This window comes from Mesoplodon bidens, assembly GCF_964165515.1.
Source record: "Mesoplodon bidens genome assembly, chromosome: 11".
Taxonomy (NCBI): Eukaryota; Metazoa; Chordata; class Mammalia; order Artiodactyla; family Ziphiidae; genus Mesoplodon; species Mesoplodon bidens.
Window position 1 is genome coordinate 24,281,935 of NC_138167.1, and position 20,462 is coordinate 24,302,396.

Here is a 20,462-nt window from a genome sequence, read left to right on the forward strand (position 1 = left end):
CCGCACACTGTAGAATCCTTGGCCTCTACTCACGTGCCAGCTGTGCCTCTCTAGTTGTGATGAGCAAAAGTATCTCCAGACATTGCAAATGTCCCCCCGAGACAAGGTGGGCAAATTTGCCCCCTATTGAGAACCACTGGTTTAAAACAGTGTTCTTTGGAGTCACTGGGTTTTATAAGATTATAGGCCAGTGAACTGACCCAGAGATCAAGGTTCACAAATCCTTAACCAGGCATCCCTCCAGGAAGCAGGGCAATGTGGCTCACTGGCTCCCTTTCTCCTGGGCCACCCTCTGAGTCACCTGCTCCCACTACATTTTTTTTTTTTTAATAAACAATGACTACAATGACGTGAGGTGGGAAATGGGAACAGGGATTTTATTACTTAATTTATTTATTTTTGCTGTGTTGGGTCTTCATTTCTGTGCGAGGGCTTTCTCTAGTTGTGGCAAGCGGGGGCCACTCTTCATCGCGTTGCGCGGGCCTCTCCCTATCGCGGCCTCTCTTGTTGCGGAGCACAGGCTCCAAACACGCAGTCTCAGTAGTTGTGGCTCACGGGCCTAGTTGCTCCGAGGCATGTGGGATCCTCCCAGACCAGGGCTCGAACCTGTGTCCCCTGCATTAGCAGGCAGATTCTCAACTGCTGCGCCACCAGGGAAGCCCTACATTCATTTTTTACCCACCCCTTTCCCTATGACGATATGTCACGACTCAGGTGAAAATCTGATCAAGTTAGGGGGAAAAGGGCAATATAATGGGAAATTGTTTTACTGTTTTTCAGTCTACCAAAGCAAGAAGCTTCTGTATTTTGATGAAAGGATGTGCAAATTGGAAAATCACAGTTGAGAAATACTACTTTCAATTCAGCCTTGTTATTTTAAGCTTTGAGCTACTTTAATGAGGATAATAAAGAGGAAGAAACCAACACAAAACGTAGGTCCAAAATGAAAAGGAGAAATTAAACAAATCATAGTTAAATAGAAGAGAGGACTAGACCCAGTATACTTTGGCTCAGAGGTAAGATTTCAAATTCCAGTCTCAGTAAGAAACTACAAGTAAGAGAAATCAAGAAGCAAGAGCTTATCTTCCCAGCACTGGGAGAGCAGTCCTTTTAAAAGGCTATGACGTGGCTCAGAATGCGGCTGGAAGAGAGAACAGCCTAGCTTTTGGTAAGGAGAGGGTTTCCTATCCCAAGTCTCCAGGAAGCTCACTGGGCATTTCACTGGCAAGAAGCCTCCCTCCTCTCTCAGGCAGGAGCTCAGAGTCAACACACACACACACACACACACACACACACACACACACACACGCACACACACACACACACACCCCAGAAACTCCCAGGGGACAGCATGACTGTAAACAGATAAGGGCATTCTTAGCCATACGTACCTACTGTAGGAGAGAAAGGCTAACAGAAACAGCAAGCATGCCAACACGTCAGCTCTGCCAACAATTCCGGCCACCTAGAAAGTGTGAAAAAATAAAAACCTCAGAAAACCACTTTCAGAAACCCATTACAGAAATGTTACTTGTTTTCAGAGGAATGAAAGGAATAATAAATGAGAAAACACATTATTCTTTAAATTCTGATATACGACTAACCACTTCTGGTTATATTTAACAATCATTTTAAAGAAGGAGAAAAAGAGGAAGGAAAGGGCAAGATTCTCATGCTTAACTTCATTTTTAACCTTTCTTCTATTGAAGATCAATTCACAGCATCAAAGTATATTCATTTACTGTTTTTTTTCAAAAATATTTTTTTGAGCAATGACTGAGTTCTGGACACTGTGCTAGTCTTTGGGCACCAGAGTGCTAATGGAACAGAGGATGCTTACAGAGCACTAGGAAAACAATAAGACAAGAATGGGAAGGAGTATGAACTCATCATCGCTATGTGTGAGTGTACGTGCATGCGCCTATGTGTTTCTTAGCAACATCACCAAAAGGGTCTGAAAGCAAAATACCCCAGTAGCAAAGAGCCATCCTGGCACTAACCACAGGCCATTTATCCACTAAAGAGAACATGGGCCCCTTGGAGATGCAGCTGATTCCAGGGTTGAGACTCAGGAGATACAAGAGCACTTGGATCATCTTCTCATGTCAGAAAGTAAGTGCTCAAAAAATGACAGGTACATGTCAGTAGGACACAGAAGCCAGTAACAATGGGCTCCCACTGACCAAATATGCAACAATTTGAACATCATAATAAATAAGGACAGCAATAAATGATAAACCATTGTCAATTACAATATTAAGACAAATATATTAATAACACTGTATATTATATATAATCCTAATATAAATTTTATATTACATTTAAAGATATAAATAATATAATAGAAAGACACTGAAGACGGGTGACTGTTCAAAACTTAAGACTAAAGGAGGCTAAAAAGAAACAGTGACTAATGGCCTTGGTTTTAGAAAATATACAACGAAATTATTAAGGTGTAAAGGAGCATGAATTATGCAACCTGCTCTCAAATGCTTCAGAAAACAAGTAATATTTTTAGATATTGAAGGAGAAAGAGTGGAAGGATGATAAAACATATGCTGCAAAATGTTAAAAATTGGTGACTCTGGATAAGGAGTATAAGGTCACTACATTTTTTAAGCTTGAAATTATTTTTTTATTGTGTTACTTCAGAAACGGACTGAAATGGAAGAAGGTGTGGTGACAGATGGCTATTTATAAATCTTTGTATTATTTCACTACTCAAAACATGTATACATTTCTCTTAATTTTTTGAAATCCAGGAAATAAAACTGTAAAGGAAAAAAACAGAGTATGGTTCAAAGAATGCTTCAAAGAAAAGGTCACATGTGGGAAGAATTCGCAAGGGAAATGAACAGACTTGACATTCAGGCACAGAAAATAGCCTTACCCAAATCACAGAAGACCTGAAGCCCATGGTGTGTCAGAGAATCAATCAACAATTAATAGTGGAAAATAGATTTCTGGGAAATATACCTATAAATATCTTCATATAATAAGCAAGTTTTGCAGTCATAAAGGAGAGGCTATGATACACACATGGAGCTAGACCACGGGTCCCCAATCCCCAGGCCACGGGTGGTAGTGGTCTGTGTCCTGTTAGGAACTGGGCCACACAGCAGGAGGTGAGCGGCGGGGGAGCGAGCGAAGCTTCATCTGTATTTACAGCCACTCCCCATCGCTCGCATTACCGCCTGAGCTCTGCCTCCTGTCAGATCAGCTGCTGCATTAGATTCTCATAGGAGCGCGAACCCTACTGTGAACTGCGCACACGAGGGATCTAGGTTGCACGCTTTTTATGAGAATCTAATGCCTGACGATCTGAGGTGGAGCTGAGGTGGTGATGCTAGTGCTGGGGAGCGGCTGCAAATACAGGTTATCATTAGCAGAGAGGTTCGCCTGCACAGAGACCATAATAAATCAACTGCTTACAGACTCATATCAAAACCCTATCAGTGAGTAGCAACTGAAAGCTCAGGGCTCCCACTGATTCTGCATGATGGTGAGTTGCATACTTACTTCATTATATATCACAACAGAATAATAATAGAAACAAAGTGCACAGTAAATGTAATGCGCTTGAATCTTCCTGAAACCATCCCCCACCCCAGGTCTGTGGAAAAATTGTCTTCCACGAAACCAGTCCCTGGTGCCAAAAAGGTTGGGGACCGCTGAGCTAGACCATCCAAGGCTTGAATACAGGCTCCTCTAACCAACTGAGGGAGATTCAACTTTGTTATCTTTAAGGTCTGAGATTTGGTTTTGTTATCTTTTTTTTTTTTTTTTTTTTTTTTTTTTTTTTTTGCGGTACGCGGGCCTCTCACTGTTGTGGCCTCTCCTGTTGCGGAGCACAGGCTCCGGACGCGCAGGCTCAGCGGCCATGGTTCACGGGCCCAGCCACTCCACGGCATGTGGGATCTTCCCGGACCGGGGCACAAACCCGTGTCCCCTGCATGGGCAGGCGGACTCTCAACCACTGCACCACCAGGGAAGCCTGGTTTTGTTATCTTTAACGTGAGTATTACACCCCCTAACTCATGTTACTGTTGTAATAAGTAAGATGATATATACAAAGTGCCCACTCATTGTTAATGCCCCTCTTTCTTCCTTTTCCCTGCAGAGAAAGGAGGTGAGACTCTTAACAGTGAGACGGGTTTTTCTGCGTGATGTATGGAAACTATCTTTGTACTTTAAGGTTTACATGTATGATATTTTATGTTAACTTTATTAGATAATCCAATATGTCTATTAGTGACAGTGTGGTTTCACCTCAGTGCCAAGGCCCAGCTCAGACTCACAGTACGTAAAGCAACAACTGCACATGGTCCACTTGTGAAGCCCAGGCCTGCTCAGGCTACAGCACCGCCTCTTTGAGCACTGAGCTCAGCATCACCAGCAAGGCTTCTGGGAGGTTAAACAGAGAGCCCAGCTTGCCAGCAACAAAGTCCTGGGATAAGGCCCAGGTGTCTGGGCCCAGGGGGACACCCATCACAGCACTACTGCTGTGGCCAACTCAGACAACGGCAAGACTCGCAAGCTGATATTGGGGGTGGCAAGCTGGAATGAGGCAATCACAAGCTAGGCAGGCATAACTAATGCCTTCAAGGTGCCTGAAGCCCTGCTTCTCAAAGTGTAGTCAGTTAGCTCTGCCGGGAAACAGCAGCAGCAATAGCAGCGTGTGCCAGCTGGACGTGCCCAGATTTGAAGAATGGAGTGTCCCTTGGAGCAGAAGCTCAGAGGGGGTGTTGAAATGTCAGTGCTAACACTGAGAGACGCTGCTGCCAGCTCCAAACCACCAAGCAGTCACTGAACACCTACTCTATATCCCCGTTAAGCTGGGGTCTCTGGGGCAAGGGGGTTAGTGTCTTAAAACCAAGGTGCTTGTCATCAACTACTGTCTGTCCAGACTAGCCACACAGTGAGTCAATTTGTCAACATTATCTTGTTCAGTAATTGCATGTTTCACGCCGGTCAATAAACATTTAACAAGTGCCTCCTATTTGCCAGGTATTATGCCAGCTGGAGGGATTAAACCTGCCCCAAGCAGTTAACATCTGGTGAGGAGTCAAACAGGGTATTAAGGGCTTCCCTGGTGGCACAGTGATTGAGAGTCCGCCTGCCGATGCCGGGGACACGGGTTCGTGCCCCGGTCCGGGAAGATCCCACATGCCGCGGAGCAGCTGGGCCCGTGAGCCATGGCTGCTGAGCCTGCGCGTCCGGAGCCTGTGCTCCGCAACGGGAGAGGCCACAGCAGTGAGAGGCCCGCGTACAGAAAAAAAAAAAAAAGAGAGTATTAAGAGGTTACAAGGAAACCACATGTATTGTAAAGAGGAGAAATCACTGCCATGAGAAGACTGAAGTCATTAATTTGGACTGTAGGATCTGGGAAGGCTTCGTGGAAAGGCTGGCCTTATTCACTGAGACTTAAAGGTCAAGCAAGGAGGACTTCAGGAAACTCAAGACAAGGGGATGTGAATCCTGGGCCAGAGAGGGAATGCAGAAGCATTCCAGGCAGAGGAAAGAGAGTCCTGAAAGCATACTGGGTATTCCTGGAAGGGGAGGTTAAAGCGATGAGAGCATGGAATAAATGAAAAGGGGGTGGGAGTGGGCAACAGGAAGCAAAGATGGAACATCAAGTTGGCACCCCTTGGGCTTGATCCCGTGACAATGTAGGCTGAACCTAGGATGCTGGGAAGTACAAAAGGACTTGGTCAAAAATACAAAGAGATGGAGAGCATGTATTTCTTCCCTTAAGCTTCAGGTTTCCATCACCAAGCAGGTAGCTGTAACCTGGGAACTGTATTCCTTTAACAAATATTCAAACATTTGAAAAAAAAAATCAGTGAACATAATTGAATAGAATTCAAATAATGTAACATTCAGATCTCCTAGCAGGCTTAACAGAATCACATGTGGAAACCGCCAAGTAAGGACTTAATTTGCCCCCAAAACTTGTTATTTCTTGGACTATCACTATTATATTATATTTATTAATTATTTTACCTGCAAAATGAGTTCTACTGGTGGCAGACTGAGCCAGGAACACACACTTAACACATGGCAACAGCTGAAAGCCAAACTGGCTGATTAGATCATGACCAGTTTTCTCCTACGTACTCTTGTCCCAGCTGTGGAAACGTCAACCCTAACCTTCAACTCCATGTGTCAGCGTTTCTTGCTCTTGCTTTTTTGTTTTTTTGTTTGTTTGTTTTTTGGGCGGTACGCAGGCCTCTCACTGTTGTGGCCTCTCCCGTTACGGAGCACAGGCTCCGGACGTGCAGGCTCAGCGGCCATGGCTCACGGGCCCAGCCGCTCCGCGGCATGTGGGATCTTCCCGGACCGGGGCACGAACCCGTGTCCCCTGCATCGGCAGAAAGACTCTCAACCACTGCGCCACCAGGGAAGCCCTCTTGCTCTTGCTTTTGACTGGACAGAAGTGCATTCCTTCAAACAGTAATGTCTCTATGATGATTGTTAAGTTTTAATTCTCATAGGAGAATTACAATGATTTCCCCATTTTCCCAATTTCTCTGATTTTTCTCATGATTCGGGGTTCAGAAAAACATAAATTTCCCAAGAAATATACTGTCAGGAAACCCAAGAATCACAAGGCCTTCAATGAGGAAAGCTCTAGGTCTACCTTATTCACTGCTATAGCCCTGCACGGATTGACTGTATTATAGTCACTCAAATATTTGTTGAAAAATTACATAAATAAATGAATCTATTCCTCTCTACTTAAACTGGAAATAATTTTTCCCTTCGCTGGAATTTCAGTTTTATTACAACATATTGCTTTGTCTTGTACGTATTTATGTGTATGCTCTTTGGCTTTTCTAGGAGCTTATGAACAAACTGTGGGTAGGGACCCCACTGCCCACCTACATACCCCCTTGGCACCTAGCAGAGGGCCTGCACTAAGCAAGCACTCGTTTAACAATTTGTTGGTTACATAATTAAGAAAGCAAATCCTTAATCATATCAACATGTTTACACTAAACCCTCCCCCTCAATTTAAGCCCTCCATCCTTCCTGCTGTAATTTATGGTCTCATTTTTGTTCTTGTTTAACAGAGGAGACATCCTACTAACTCCCTCTTTCATCACACTATGGTCTGTTTTCTTTTTCTTAAATAATGTATCACTATGTTTTCATAACACACATTTCTTTTTCTCTATTTCTCTGCCCTCCTTTCTAGAAACCTGAACTAATATCTATAATTAAATAACAGTCTCCTGATTTTACTTTCCAGTATAGTTTATTATAAAGGTCAAATTTCTTTGCCTTCTTATGCCTCCCTCATCTCCTTGTGAATGCAAATAGTTTCTTTAAGATTTTTCCCTAAATAAATGTCTAGCTCTCAGGCTCCTTTGTCCCCATAACTGTGTTAGCATGGATTTTTTTTTTTTCCGATTAGTACAAAAGCTGCTTGAAACCTTTTTTTTTTTTATTGGAGCATAACTGCTTTACAATGGTGTGTTAGTTTCTGCTGTATAACAAAGTGAATCAGCTATACATATACTATATCCCCATATCCCTTCCCTCTTGCGTCTCCCTCCCACCCTCCCTATCCCACCCCTCTAGGTGGTCACAAAGCACCGAGCTGATCTCCCTGTGCTATGCGGCTGCTTCCCACTAGCTATCTATTTTACATTTGGTAGTATATATATGTCAATGCCACTCTTTCAGTTCGTCCCGGTTTCCCCTTCCCCCTCCCCACGTCCTCAAGTCCATTCTCTATGTCTGTGTCTTTATTCCTGTCCTGCCCCTAGGTTCTTCAGAACCATTATTTTTTTTAGATTCCATATATATGTGTTAGTATACAGTATTTGTGAAACCCTTTCTTACAGGTCATTTTGCTAACAGGATTTTCCTTTTTTCTTAGAACTCCAGCTAGCTCATGATCACACTGCCCGAGATTACCTGCATTTTATGCTCTCCCTCTCTGCAAGCACAGAATAAGGACTGTTCTTATTCTACTCATTTGTTCTTTCCTACAAAAATTTTCTCCAAGACACTCTAAGCACGAATTTTTAACTCTACTTAAGAAATTATTTGTCAGAAACATAATATTGTCGACAGGCTTAGATTAAAACACTGCCACTGACCTGATGTCATATATTCTATACGGCTAGGAGTAGTGGTCCTTCATTATTTCTCTTCATCTAACAATCATATTGAAAACGTATGCATTGCTCTAATCTTTTAAAATTCACATCTAAAATTTTTCATCATAATTTTAAATAATTCAAAGGATCTAACTTCCTGTGCATTTTAGAAACTGACATTTTAAAATAACGCCATAATGGCCATAATGTTACTCTTTTAAATGTACCAAATGCACCTGAAACACACCACAGCAATTTGAAGCTCATCATGTTCCCCTTACATAAATATGAACAGGCTCTCCTTTAAATGATAGACATTTTACACCCTTTCCCCTTAAACTCATATTTCCATTTTATTTCCCCCTCAGCATTTTTTCTTAATGTGTTATAGTTACATTTTTAAATATTCTATTTATTACCTCTCTCTGTAGTAAAAATACATATGCAATTAAATTTATTTTTTAAATTTCCTGTGATCAAAACACCTAAGTGCTGAATTTTCAATTTTGTATTATTAGTCCAATTACTATTATTTTCAATTATTAAACATGTCATAAGTTAGAAAAAATGATAAATAATTATTAAATATAAAAAATACACCTCTTAATAATACAGTTACAGCAGCTTTCTTTTTAATAAATTCAGTTATCTATGACTGAATATTACTTTTTGTTAGAATAAGAAAGCATGCGGCATCAGTTCTATCCGTAGCTTTTGTATTTAAACACTGCTTACGGGCTTCCCTGGTGGCACAGTGGTTGAGAGTCCGCCTGTCAATGCAAGGGACACGGGTTCGTGCCCCAGTCCGGGAAGATCCCACATGCCGCGGAGCGGCTGGGCCCGTGAGCCATGGATGCTGAGCCTGCGCATTCGGAGCCTGTGCTCTGCAACAGGAGAGGCCACAACAGTGAGAGGCCCGCGTACCGCAAAAAAAAAAAAAAACACTGCTTACATAAATGAGGACAGAAGTAGCCATGTTATACAGTGACTTAATTCTTTGAACACCCAAGTTATTTGAAAAATCGTAGTGATCTATCACCTTGCATAATGTTTAATGATCTACCAGCTGACAATCCTATCAGGTTCTCCTTTAATCTGGCTGAAAGCAAATAAATGAAGTGTACCCATCATTAGAGTTACCTGTTATTAGTTTCGTTTGCTTTCACATTTTCTCAGAAGTACAGCAAAAAGGCTTGACCGAGACTTTGCAAAGGACTATTACTTATACTTAATTGCAAAGGACTATTACTTATACTTAATAGTCTTCCACTTACAGGTACCTTGTTCAGTCCAAAATACCCAGAAAGGGCTGGGAAAACTACCCTTAAGAAAGTAATTTTTTATAAAATAATTTTCTTCTTTATCACTCGCTCTTTATCACTCTCACTTGGGTCAAAACCTTGAGCTTACAGATTTAGAATTTTGTTTGTGGCAAACGTCCCTCATATGGCCTAACCATTCCTCATTATTAAACCAACTGGCCAAATCAGACTTCTTGTGTCAGATCAAATGAACATATTATGCATCCCCATGACAACCAGAATCTCACAGGCCACCACAGCCTACTTCTAATGCCATGCTGCATTCCTCACAGAAATATGTAAAGACAGAAGAAGACAGGAAGCCCTACTTTGGGTTTATGACGCCTTAATTAGAGGAGACTTGGCTGACACCAATATATCAAATTGTTTCATTGTAAGGTGCCTGGTTGTACCCCTGGGATATAGTAAATGTATGCAAAACATTCCTTATTTTTCTTTAAATAAGAAAAAGGCAATTGAAAGGGGAACAGGGAGAGGAGAATCAATTTGACACCTTTCCCCCAGGTGTGCACTTAGACCCAGATGTGAACTGTAGGAAAGTGTCCGGATGCAATCTGAGCCTCTGGAAACAATTTTTTTAAAACTGTGGTACCCAAATACCCCTTGGAAAGTCTTCATCCACCCCTATCAATACACATGAAATAAACCAACTGTGGTTATTGAGATGTGAAACAAGGTTAGCTGGATGACGCCATCTTGGTGCATGATTAAGTCCATATTTTAAATAAGAGCACAGATCTAAACTATATTTTCTAAATAAACTTCTCATTATCCACCAAATAACTACAATTCATACTAAATAACTTGGAAAACGGTTGGTAAGTCTCCTAAATGTGTCTAACTTGAAGAATGTTAGTTCAACATTTTATAGTCTCCCACCTAGCACTTACAGCTCGGCATCATGAATATTATAAACATAAAGCAGAGTGAGAAAAGGTTAAAAAATTGTAGAGCACGAACAATGACTCAGCGTAAGTATCTCAAAATGCCCCTTGCTGTTTAAAACACATTAGGACTTAAATTTTCGGCAAATAAAGATAACTGTGGTCATTTATTACCACCTGTAATAATAACAGTGGTTATTTAGAAAAGCAGTGAAATCCTGAAGGTGCAGTAAAGGCCATTTGAACATTCAGAATGAAAAGCTGTCAAGCAGAATGATTTATATATAAACACTTTAGTAGAGCTTTAAATTTACATGGTTTCGAAAGGGGAAAAGGATCACTTTTTTGCTTCATTATTTCATTGAGTTCCAATGACACTTACCGCCTCTGTGTGAACAGGATGCACAGCAAAAAGCAATGCCGTAACGAAAGCAAGTCCACGATTCTTGAAGACAGTTTTGTCACAGGTGTACATCAGCACAAGGGTCACTAGGCAGTGTAAAATGACATTTACTGCATGAAAGTAGAATGGGTTCATGCCAGTCAAAAAGATGTTTAGCCTGTAAAAACAAACAAAAACCGAATTAGCTACAAAGAGAACATAAGCACAAACAAAGGGAATCCATCAGTTTAAAAGATAAGTTATTCAATTAATTATTTTTAAATGATTCCCAATATCAGGTGATTCTGTACATTTGAGTATAAATTTTTTCCTATCTAAAAATTTTTCTATCTGCAGAAATCACTGCAAATGCAATACAATATTACTTCAGAAAACTGTGGCCTCGCTGAGAAGGCAGGCAGACAGGCATGCAACCCCTTTTTCCCTCATTTCCTGGCTGATGCAAACACCCCCCAGTATCATGGCCACCTCTTCCTAAGCAGCTGAGTGTTAGAGGCAAGTCCACAGTGCTGTGGGTCAGAGCCATGGCCACCACAGATTAGAAAGAGACCAGGAAACTGCGTCTGTGGTCAAGGTTGAGACAAACCAGGTATGACTGTGTTCTCTCACCCACGGTGCCACCAGGAACCAAATTTTCAGATAACGCACAAGGAATCATCGTTAATTACCACTTCACAAGGGATCTTCAGGGCACCTATCCACAATTACCAGATGTAGCAGAAATTATAAGGATGAGAAAGAACATAGCATTTCAGAATTTGTATTAAATGTTTTCTAACATAAATTCCTATAGATCTCAGAATCTGAATTCTAGGATTACGACAAAGAAACTAAAAAGAGAACCACAAAGAGAAGGGAAATTAATTGTTCAACATCTTAAAAAACACTTTCCTAAGAGAGAAATGCACAACAGAGAGACTTCTGAAGGTAGCCTTTAATTTAAAAACAGGACAGAATGTCCCCAACTGAGTCTGTAGGGTTACAGAAAAGATACAATTGTATAGGGAATGGTTCTCTTGGGAGAGCATGCACACCCTAAGTGGTACTGCCTATAGTTGTCTAGACTCCAGCCCAGTTTACCAAAACAGTAATACCACATCTTTATTCTCGTGCTCTTGATCTGCTTCTCCTACATAAACACGCCCTGTTTGCCAAAAACAATTAAGAATCTAAAAGTCAACTTTAGCGATGGCATATGCATATTCTAAACACTTGACTTGATTCCTACACAGCTTTAACCTACAGAATTTTAAACATCTCAGGCTTTATTTGGACATATGAATCTAAATGTCATAGTCACTTAATCAACTCAATTTTCATTCCCACTGAAGTAATCATGGACCTAACTAGGCCTAGAAAAAGGAATTGCTGTGAGGGATCCAACTCCAGGGCTCCAATGCAAGATTCCAGACAGCTGTGTTGACAGACCCATGAGTCTGCGCACACCCCAAGATCCTTAAGATAGGAGCCCGGTGTGAAATACCTCATTCAGAAGGAAAGAGGAAAGGGCAGTGAACTAGGGGACTGGCAGGTCCAGCTAAAGAAGGGAGAACAGCATCCCTCCCATTCCAGTACAAGAGGACGCCCACAGGCTGATAGAGCTGCCGGAAATCAGAAAGCTCAGGATGGCGGAGCTGTGAGAAGGACAAGACCAAGTCCCTATCCTCGGGGAACGGGGGTGCAGTTCCCTGACAGCCCATCCCCCTGAGGTTGATTTTACACTGTTTCTCACTTCATCAGGATGAGTTTTCCAGACCAGCTAAGCCATTCATTAAAAATTCATTCACACCCATCTCAATGAGAGAAAACAGGCAATCTCACATGTGGGAGGTGGGTGCCCAAACTGAAAGGTCTCTAGGTGGTTGACATGTATCAAAGGCTTTAAAAATTACACTTTTGGCCAAAAAATTCACTTCTAGGAATTTTCTGTAAGGAAATAACCAGAAAAGTATTCAAAAATATATATACATATATATGTGAGATTGTGATACAGTAAGAAATATATATATATATATATATATATATATATATATATATATATATATAAATTTTTTTTTTGCATTACGCGGGCCTCTCACTGTTGTGGCCTCTCCTGCTGCGGAGCACAGGCTTAGCGGCCATGGCTCACAGGCCCAGCCGCTCCGCGGCATGTGGGATCCTCCCGGACCAGGGCACGAACCCGTGTCCCCTGCATCAGCAGGCGGACTCTCAACCACTGAGCCACCAGGGAAGCCCAAGAAATATATATTTTGATCTTCATCCCAACTCCTGGTCAGAGACCCTAAAAGCTTTGTAATTTCCAAAGTCATAAACGTGCTAGGAACATCTTTTGTTTTAATATTTGGTTTCTGCCCCCAAGTTCCTGGCACTGGGCTCGTAAATTCCTTGCAATTTCCTAAGTGATAAGAGCACTGGGAGCACCTTTTGTTCTGATCCTTGGTCTTTGGCCCTGGTTCCTGACACAGAGCTCCTAAATCCCTTGGATTCCCTGGGAGATAGGAGTGTCTTTTGTTCTCATGAGGTGACTTTTACTGGGCTCCTGGATGGCTTCAGGATGGGGGCTGGTCACGAGAAAGATCACGTGCGATTATAAGCTTGGAACTTTCAGCCCTACCCCCATCCTCAGGGAGGGCATAGGTGAGGGAGGCTGAGTTAATAATCGATCATGCCTACGTGATGAAGCTTCCATAAAATTCCCTGAACTATGGGGTTCGGAGAGCTTCCAGGTTGGTGAACACATCAACATGCCCAGAGAGTGATGGAGCCCAACTCCACAGGGACAGAAGCTCCTGCACTCAGGACCCTCCAGACCTTAGTCTGTGCATCACTTCACCTGGCTGTTTATCTGTACACTTTATCATACCCTTCTTTATGTAATAAAGTGGTAAACATAAGTGTTTCTCTGAGTTCTGTGAGCCATTACAGCAAATTATCAAAGCTGAGGAGTGGGTTCTGGGAGCCCCCAACTTGTAGCCAGGTCAGACATAAATGGGGGTAACCTGGGGACCCAGTACTTGCGACTGGTGTCTGAAGTGGGGCAATCTTGTAGACAAGCCCTTACCCGGGAGGATCTGATGCTAACTCCAGGTAGGGAGTGTCAGGACTGAATCGAATTCTAGGACACCCAGCAGGTGTCGGAGAATTGCTTGGTGTGGGAGCAAACTCCCACAAGAAGTCTTGTGAGTGTGAGTAGAGGAAGAGATGGGAATGTCCCTGTCAATCTAAAAGATGCACCTCACTGTGTTAATTACAAACAACGGCAATATAGAGAAGGAAAGACACCTAATAAACCAAAACCCTAATGGATTTGACTATTCCCACGCATATTATACTTTAGATCATAACTTTGGATTACAAATAATAGCACTGTTTCTAAAAAGAAAACAAAAGACCTATTATTTTTCTAATTTATTTGTTATTCAACCATTTGGAAAGTAAAAAGCATCATTGAAGACAACTGACCGTACTAGTATATTACCACACTTTTATGAGGTACTTAACATACATTCCTTTCCCCTTCCAAAATGATACAAAATAGTAGGCATGAGTCACCTTTGTGTCCATACGTATCATATCTGGAAATGTGCAGATGTTATCCATATAGATTTTTTCTGGAAATTGGTTAGGACAGAGTGCTTGGTGTTTTAAGCGAATTCAAGTAGATGCCAAAATATTTTTTTTAAGTGCTGAATGGGGAACCACTGCAGTGACGAGGTAGCAGTGTGAAAGCCTCTCACATGGTACCTGACACTAGTGAATCTAAGCTTTGAGAAATCACCAAAAATCTAGAATTAGGAGAGTTTTCTAAATGTCTAAAAGATGGAGAAAGAACTCTCCAAATTATAGACAAGTGAGCTTAAGACGAAATGATGACAAAATTTTAGAACTTATTCTACTTGTGAGCACTGGAAAAAGAATCTCTGATTCTGGGAGCCAACAGGGGTTCACAAAAAGGGGGTTAACTGACTAATCTCACATGTTAATAGGAGAGGGGATGTGATAGGTGCATCACATCTTTATTTTAACAAAGACATTTATCAGAATCTCTCAGGATCTCCTTGCATATAAGATGGAATAAGACAGGTTTGAGCACACACGAAGAGCGGTGAATAATAAATCAATGTCTCCTCGGATGGAGACCTCCAGGGTACGTCACAGGGTTCTGGTAATACCTCTGGACTGTCCAATATTTTTACCAAAATCTTAAATGAATCTATAGTGTATGCTAACCAAGCCTGCGGAAGGCCTGTATCTGGGAAGGAGAGTTAGTTACTGTACTGGGACACTGAGCTTCACAAAGAATTTAAATGCTTGAAATTGTTACTTAATTCTAACAGGATTCAACAGAATATGGGTAACAGTAAAGACCCACATTTGGACATAAAAGAGAACAAGATACTCGCAATCCAGATTAAAACTCTACACGTGGTATGTCCAAGGGCTGTTAGTCGTTCCTAAGCTCAGAGTTACTGTGTCCTGGTTACCGAAACAGACCAAACTACCAATAGACAGTCAGGGAACCACCTAAGTCAATATTTTTCATTTCAATTCACTCTAACAGATATTTATTGAGCAACTGCTAGATGCCAGGTATAACGTGGAGCCCAGAGATACAAAGAGAAGACACAGCATTGGCTACTGAAGAGTTAACATCATAATAGGTGAAAGAGAGGAGAAACAGAGAAAGATGATTAAAAGTGAGAGAATTCTAGCAGTAGGAGAACCTACCAGGTACAGAGATAAGGAAGAGGGAGGCGTTCTCCCAAGTGGGAAAGGGAACGTGGGTGGTATCCAATGTGGGGCAGCAGCCCCTCAGGGTGCAACTTCAACGCCAGAGCACCTTCACAGGACAGCTCCAGGATGCTGGGGGAAGGGTCTCTAAGTGATGTCTCAGGGAGATAGGTTTGAGGAAATGGGGGACACTCAGCCTGAAGAAAGATGGCAGACAGAAATGATACCAAGTTCTCCAGGGGAAAGGCTCTCTGGCATATTCATGGCTACATCCCCAGTGTCTAGCACAGTGCCTGGTGCATGCTCATCACACAATAAAACAGGTGACTTCATATAAAAACTTCCAGCTTCTCTTCAAATATTAGAAGACCTGGCAACTCTGGGCCTCCATGGCTGCATGGACATACCTGGGTGCCCATTTAGGTGGTTCAAGTACTCACAGTTTGCCACAGGGCCTGCCAACTAACTACTGAGAGGCAGACTTCAGCTCAAAGAAAGATGTAAGATCTAAAACTAGAATCGGTGTTTGGGATAACCAGAAATGTCCACACAGAGATGCAATAACAGCCTACCTTAAACACCATCTAGAGAGGACAGTCTCTCAGGTTCCACGTCACCCTGAATGTACTTCCATTATAGAATGTAATCAGTTTTTTAAAACCCTTTTACTACACTCCTCAAATGTTATGAGCATTTTCATACATTTTTAGAAATTAATTTTTTGTCACTGTATTCATCTCACTTAGCACACAGTAGATTCTAAGTGAAGGTTTACTGAACGAACAAATAAACTTACATGAAGTTGGAAGTTGGAAAAGATCATCTTTCTCTTTCTATTCAAAGAATGTCTAACTTTATTTGATTTAGCCTTCCTTTCTCATTTAAAGGTAGGCCAAGCAATAGGAAGTAAAACAATGTTTTTTTTTTTCTAAAATAATCTTAATAGTCATGCCTACTGGCTGAAAGCCTTCCAGATTTTGGCAAACAGAACATAAAGAGCCCCTTATCTGTCTGAAATCCTCGTCCTCTTCGTAAAAGTGCCCAGTAAGGGGGGGCCATACTGAGCTCACAGCAATCGGAAGGCACCTGTTCCCAGGAAAGGTCACAGGGTCACACAGTTTGGCATCAAGCAGCCAGAGGAGGAGGGGTAGGAGAGGAGAAGAAAGTCATTGGTTGCCCCTCACCCAGCAACGCACACCTCACAGCCTAGAGCTCTAGATAAAGCCCATTACTCTCTTTTAGTTTTCTTCTTTGAAAAATACCTCTGGTTTAGGAAAAAAATAAAAACAGCCTGTATCTCTGCAAGAGACTTCTACTAGGGAATATACTAGGGCCCCTCCTCAAGCGGACCCCAACTCTATTTCAGTCAAACAGCCACACGTCAATGAACTGGCAGGGGTCTGGAAACTGCGTGAAAGGTCATGACACTCCATCACCGTGACTCGTGTCTAGTTTCAGGCCCTGAACCTGGAATTTTCCTGGTATATAGATCAAGTAACGTTTAAGAGGGCCACCTGACTACTTCATGCCACCACCAATGGTCCCTGTGGGTCAAAACATTCTGATTATCATCGCATCCCCATGCCTGTCATAGCAAATGCTCTCACCTAAGTCTTTGGCAGCTAAGCTCTGCCACTTGGCCTCGGGAACTCCAGGATCCCATCACCCTCAGGGGAGTCAGAAAACCCACCTCAATGGCAGCATCTCCCACATCACACTCGGCCTACAGAAGAGAGCCAACACAGAGCTTCCCAACCTTGCGGGCACTCCCTCACTAATGTATTTCTCAATGTCTCAATGAAGGGAGAAGCACCTGGTCCTCTCAGGGAATGCAGTAGACGGTGGGAGTGAGGTGTGTGCAGACGATGTGATAAATGCACTCCAACATTCCTATCTCAGTGAGCTTCTGGATTCCTTTCTCTACCATGCCAGGGAGATTTTGGCATCTCAGCCTCATTAAGCATAGACCTTCCACTGAGTCCCAGTGGTTCCCAGGATTCTCAATCACCAGTGTGCTAGTTGCAACTGCTGATTCCCTAATCCCATCCCAAGATATTTTAAGCCAGTAGATCTGAGAGGGGGCCCAGAGGTCTGCCCTAAACAACCCAGTGATTCAAGACAGGTGATACTCAGAACAACAATACACAGGTCTCAAAGCTTAAGGTAAGGCTGCATATGGTTGCCATGCTTACCAGAAAAAAATCCAGTTTTCTCAGCAATAACACGACATACGTTCTTTTCCAGTAAGACTATAAACCTGGGAAAAGACAAAATTAAACGTACCCCTCATCTTCTGTTTTTGGTGTCTCAAATGATGGGTTCTCCAACACCTTCCTGGTGACTTTCCACAGCCCAGTTCTAATTCTCCCATCTTCCTATATCACCATTCATTTTTCTTCTTCTTACCTCCTGCCTTCATTACAGCTCTCATACTTTTAAGTGCTTTCCATAGTCTTAGATCATTCAGCCAATAAACAATGACATCTGGTTCTTTTCGTTTTTCCTCTAAGGAGAATCCCTTAGGCCCTTAATCATTTTGGTTGCTCTTATTTTGCATTTCCTCCAGTACCAGGAATAAATCAGCAAATCATCGTCACTTCATGTATATAAAGAACCAAAGGATGTGGTTCCAAGGCACCAATGTAAACAAAAGTGTAGCGGGGAGATGGTGCCCTGAGGCCAAAGCAAAACTCATCCGCACCTGGCTCTGAGGAAGCTGTAGGGAGGGGTCAGGCAAAGGGGAGCCAGTCAGGAGGAGGCCGTTACAGTCTCTGTTGTCACATAGTACTCAGAGTAGCGACTGCATCAAAGAAAGGGTGAGGAAACTGAGGGCAGGAAGATCAGTGACCACAGAAGAAAGCAAGTCCCAGAAGAAAAATCTTCCAGAAGTGAGTCAGTAAATAATAAAAATTAACAGATCAACACCAAATATAATATAGTTATACCTATAACTGAGCTGTCAATTTTTAGCAAATGTTTTTTTCTTTCAAAGGTATATATTTTGGGGGCTTCCCTGGTGGCGCAGTGGTTGAGAGCCTGCCTGCTGATGCAGGGGACGCGGGTTCGTGCCCCGGTCCGGGAGGATCCCGCATGTCGCGGAGCGGCTGGGCCCGTGAGCCATGGCCGCTGAGCCTGCGTGTCCGGAGCCTGTGCTCTGCAACGGGAGAGGCCGCTACAGTTAGAGGCCCGCGTACCGCAGGGAAAAAAAAAATCCTCATGATACAGAAATATTTTCCTCTCATTTTCTATCCCTCCTACACCACGAGACAGACTGTAGTCTAAAGGCTATCTTACGTCTAAAGCATATCCTAACAGGCAAGGATGCTAACCTCCTCCTCTTGGGGTTTCTAAGATAAACTTAGTTTGGCATGAAATTTTCAGAGGACTTTTTTTTTCATTTTTCTCTATAAAAACTTTATTGCCTCCAATCACATTTTTCCTTAACTACATCCATCACTAAACATCCTAGACAATCTAGTCAAACATCCTAAACAGTCTTCACTTGTCTCCTATCACAGACTTAGAAAACAAAATTATGTCTTGTAGCAATAGACTATCTCAAAATGCATTCCCATAGAGGTCAAATCAAAAGAAACAGAACCAAAAGGAACATGCCACCATTTCTTTTAGGTTTTGGGCACAGTGGTAAGAGCTGATTTTCATGGTTCGCATATCATTTGTGACTAAAAGATGCAAACTGATGCAAAAAACTCTCAAGATCCAGACATTAAAATGTTGCAAATCCTTACAGCTGCACATATTAAGATATTCTATTTTTTAACTCTGACATTTTAAACCAGCCACTTTCACTCATCTGGTTTATATTACCATCAGAGCCTTCAATAAAATAAAACTTTACAGCAAACTAGTAGAATACTATGATTCAACAGCCTAACATGGAAAGAGAATTGAGGTCATTTAATTTGCCTTCGCTTCCCCATCTTTAACATGGAAAAACCGCTGGTCCTTTCTTGTTGAAGGAAGCTTCTCCTTGCTTCTTGATATGGAATGGCACCGCTGACAATCCAGCGGGAGCTTCCCCTCAAGAGAAAGGGGGGTAGAGAGGAAATAAAATTTAAAAAGCTAAGCACCTTTTATATCAATCAGGACCATTTTTCAAGGTGGGCGTTATGGGCATTACGAGGCTTGGTTCTGTGTCAATTCAGTGTCTACAAAGTGACTTAATGTGCTTCTCCTGATTCCACAGTTAAAAACACGTCATGGCCAGTGAAGGATAAAGAAGAAAAATAAAAAAGGTTACTGCTGCAGATTAAGTTTTCACAGATGTTTTGATTCTGCTCTACAACAGTCCAAAAACATTCCTGTGTGCCCTTGGAAATGAGATTATGAAAAGACTGAACAGAAGATTTGACTAGCGACAGAAATTCATTAGAATTCTAAATTCACTTCAAGCAACACAAAGAAATTATTATTTGTATCAGTTAAAGTTTGACCAGAGAAGCAGATCAGGAATGATACAGCAGAAGGAATTTGCTGCAGAGATTTGACCTTCCACAATCACAGGAACTCCTTACATAGCCTATGCAAGGCTTCTGCTACTGTGTCTATAACAAGTGGAACGCCAGCAGGGCAGGCATTCAAGAAGGAAGGATGGACTTGAAGTAGGGGAAAGGAAGGAGGGACTGGAACCCACAAAGATGAACTAGAATACACTTCTGTTTCTTGCAGCCTCCTAGGCTCCAACTTTAACTATGGGAGTGGCTTGCAAACAGGCCAGCAGTCTCCACAGAGCTGCACACATACCTGCACCATGATTCCAAGTAGCTAAAGGAGATCCGGAGAATTCCGGAGGAGCTGCAGAATTAGCTACTGTTGCACACCAGAGCAGGTTACTCAGCAAGCCTGGGGCAACCAGCATGAGCTGCGACACACCAAAACCTACACATACCTTCTGAGTGGGTACAGACCCCACCCCACCCCGACCCCATGTCCTCCGCCCGCCTTTTGTCTGTAGAAAAACTTTAGTAAAAGAAAAATATTTAATCAGAGAGGT

The 20,462-nt window shown here is 42.3% G+C and overlaps 1 protein-coding gene across 5 annotated transcripts in view; it reads right to left on the minus strand.

Moving 5' to 3' along the window:
- The window catches only part of TMTC1 (transmembrane O-mannosyltransferase targeting cadherins 1), a 282,996-nt gene that overhangs the window by 247,034 nt on the left and 15,500 nt on the right, over positions 1-20,462 (minus strand). For all 5 annotated transcript variants that reach the window (XM_081250082.1, XM_081250081.1, XM_081250079.1 and 2 more), the window contains exons 2-3: positions 10,697-10,874; positions 1,392-1,465 (exon numbers count right to left, since the gene is read on the minus strand). In XM_081250082.1, coding sequence (XP_081106208.1) covers positions 1,392-1,465; positions 10,697-10,874 — 252 coding nt within the window. The remainder of the gene's footprint in view (positions 1-1,391; positions 1,466-10,696; positions 10,875-20,462) is intronic.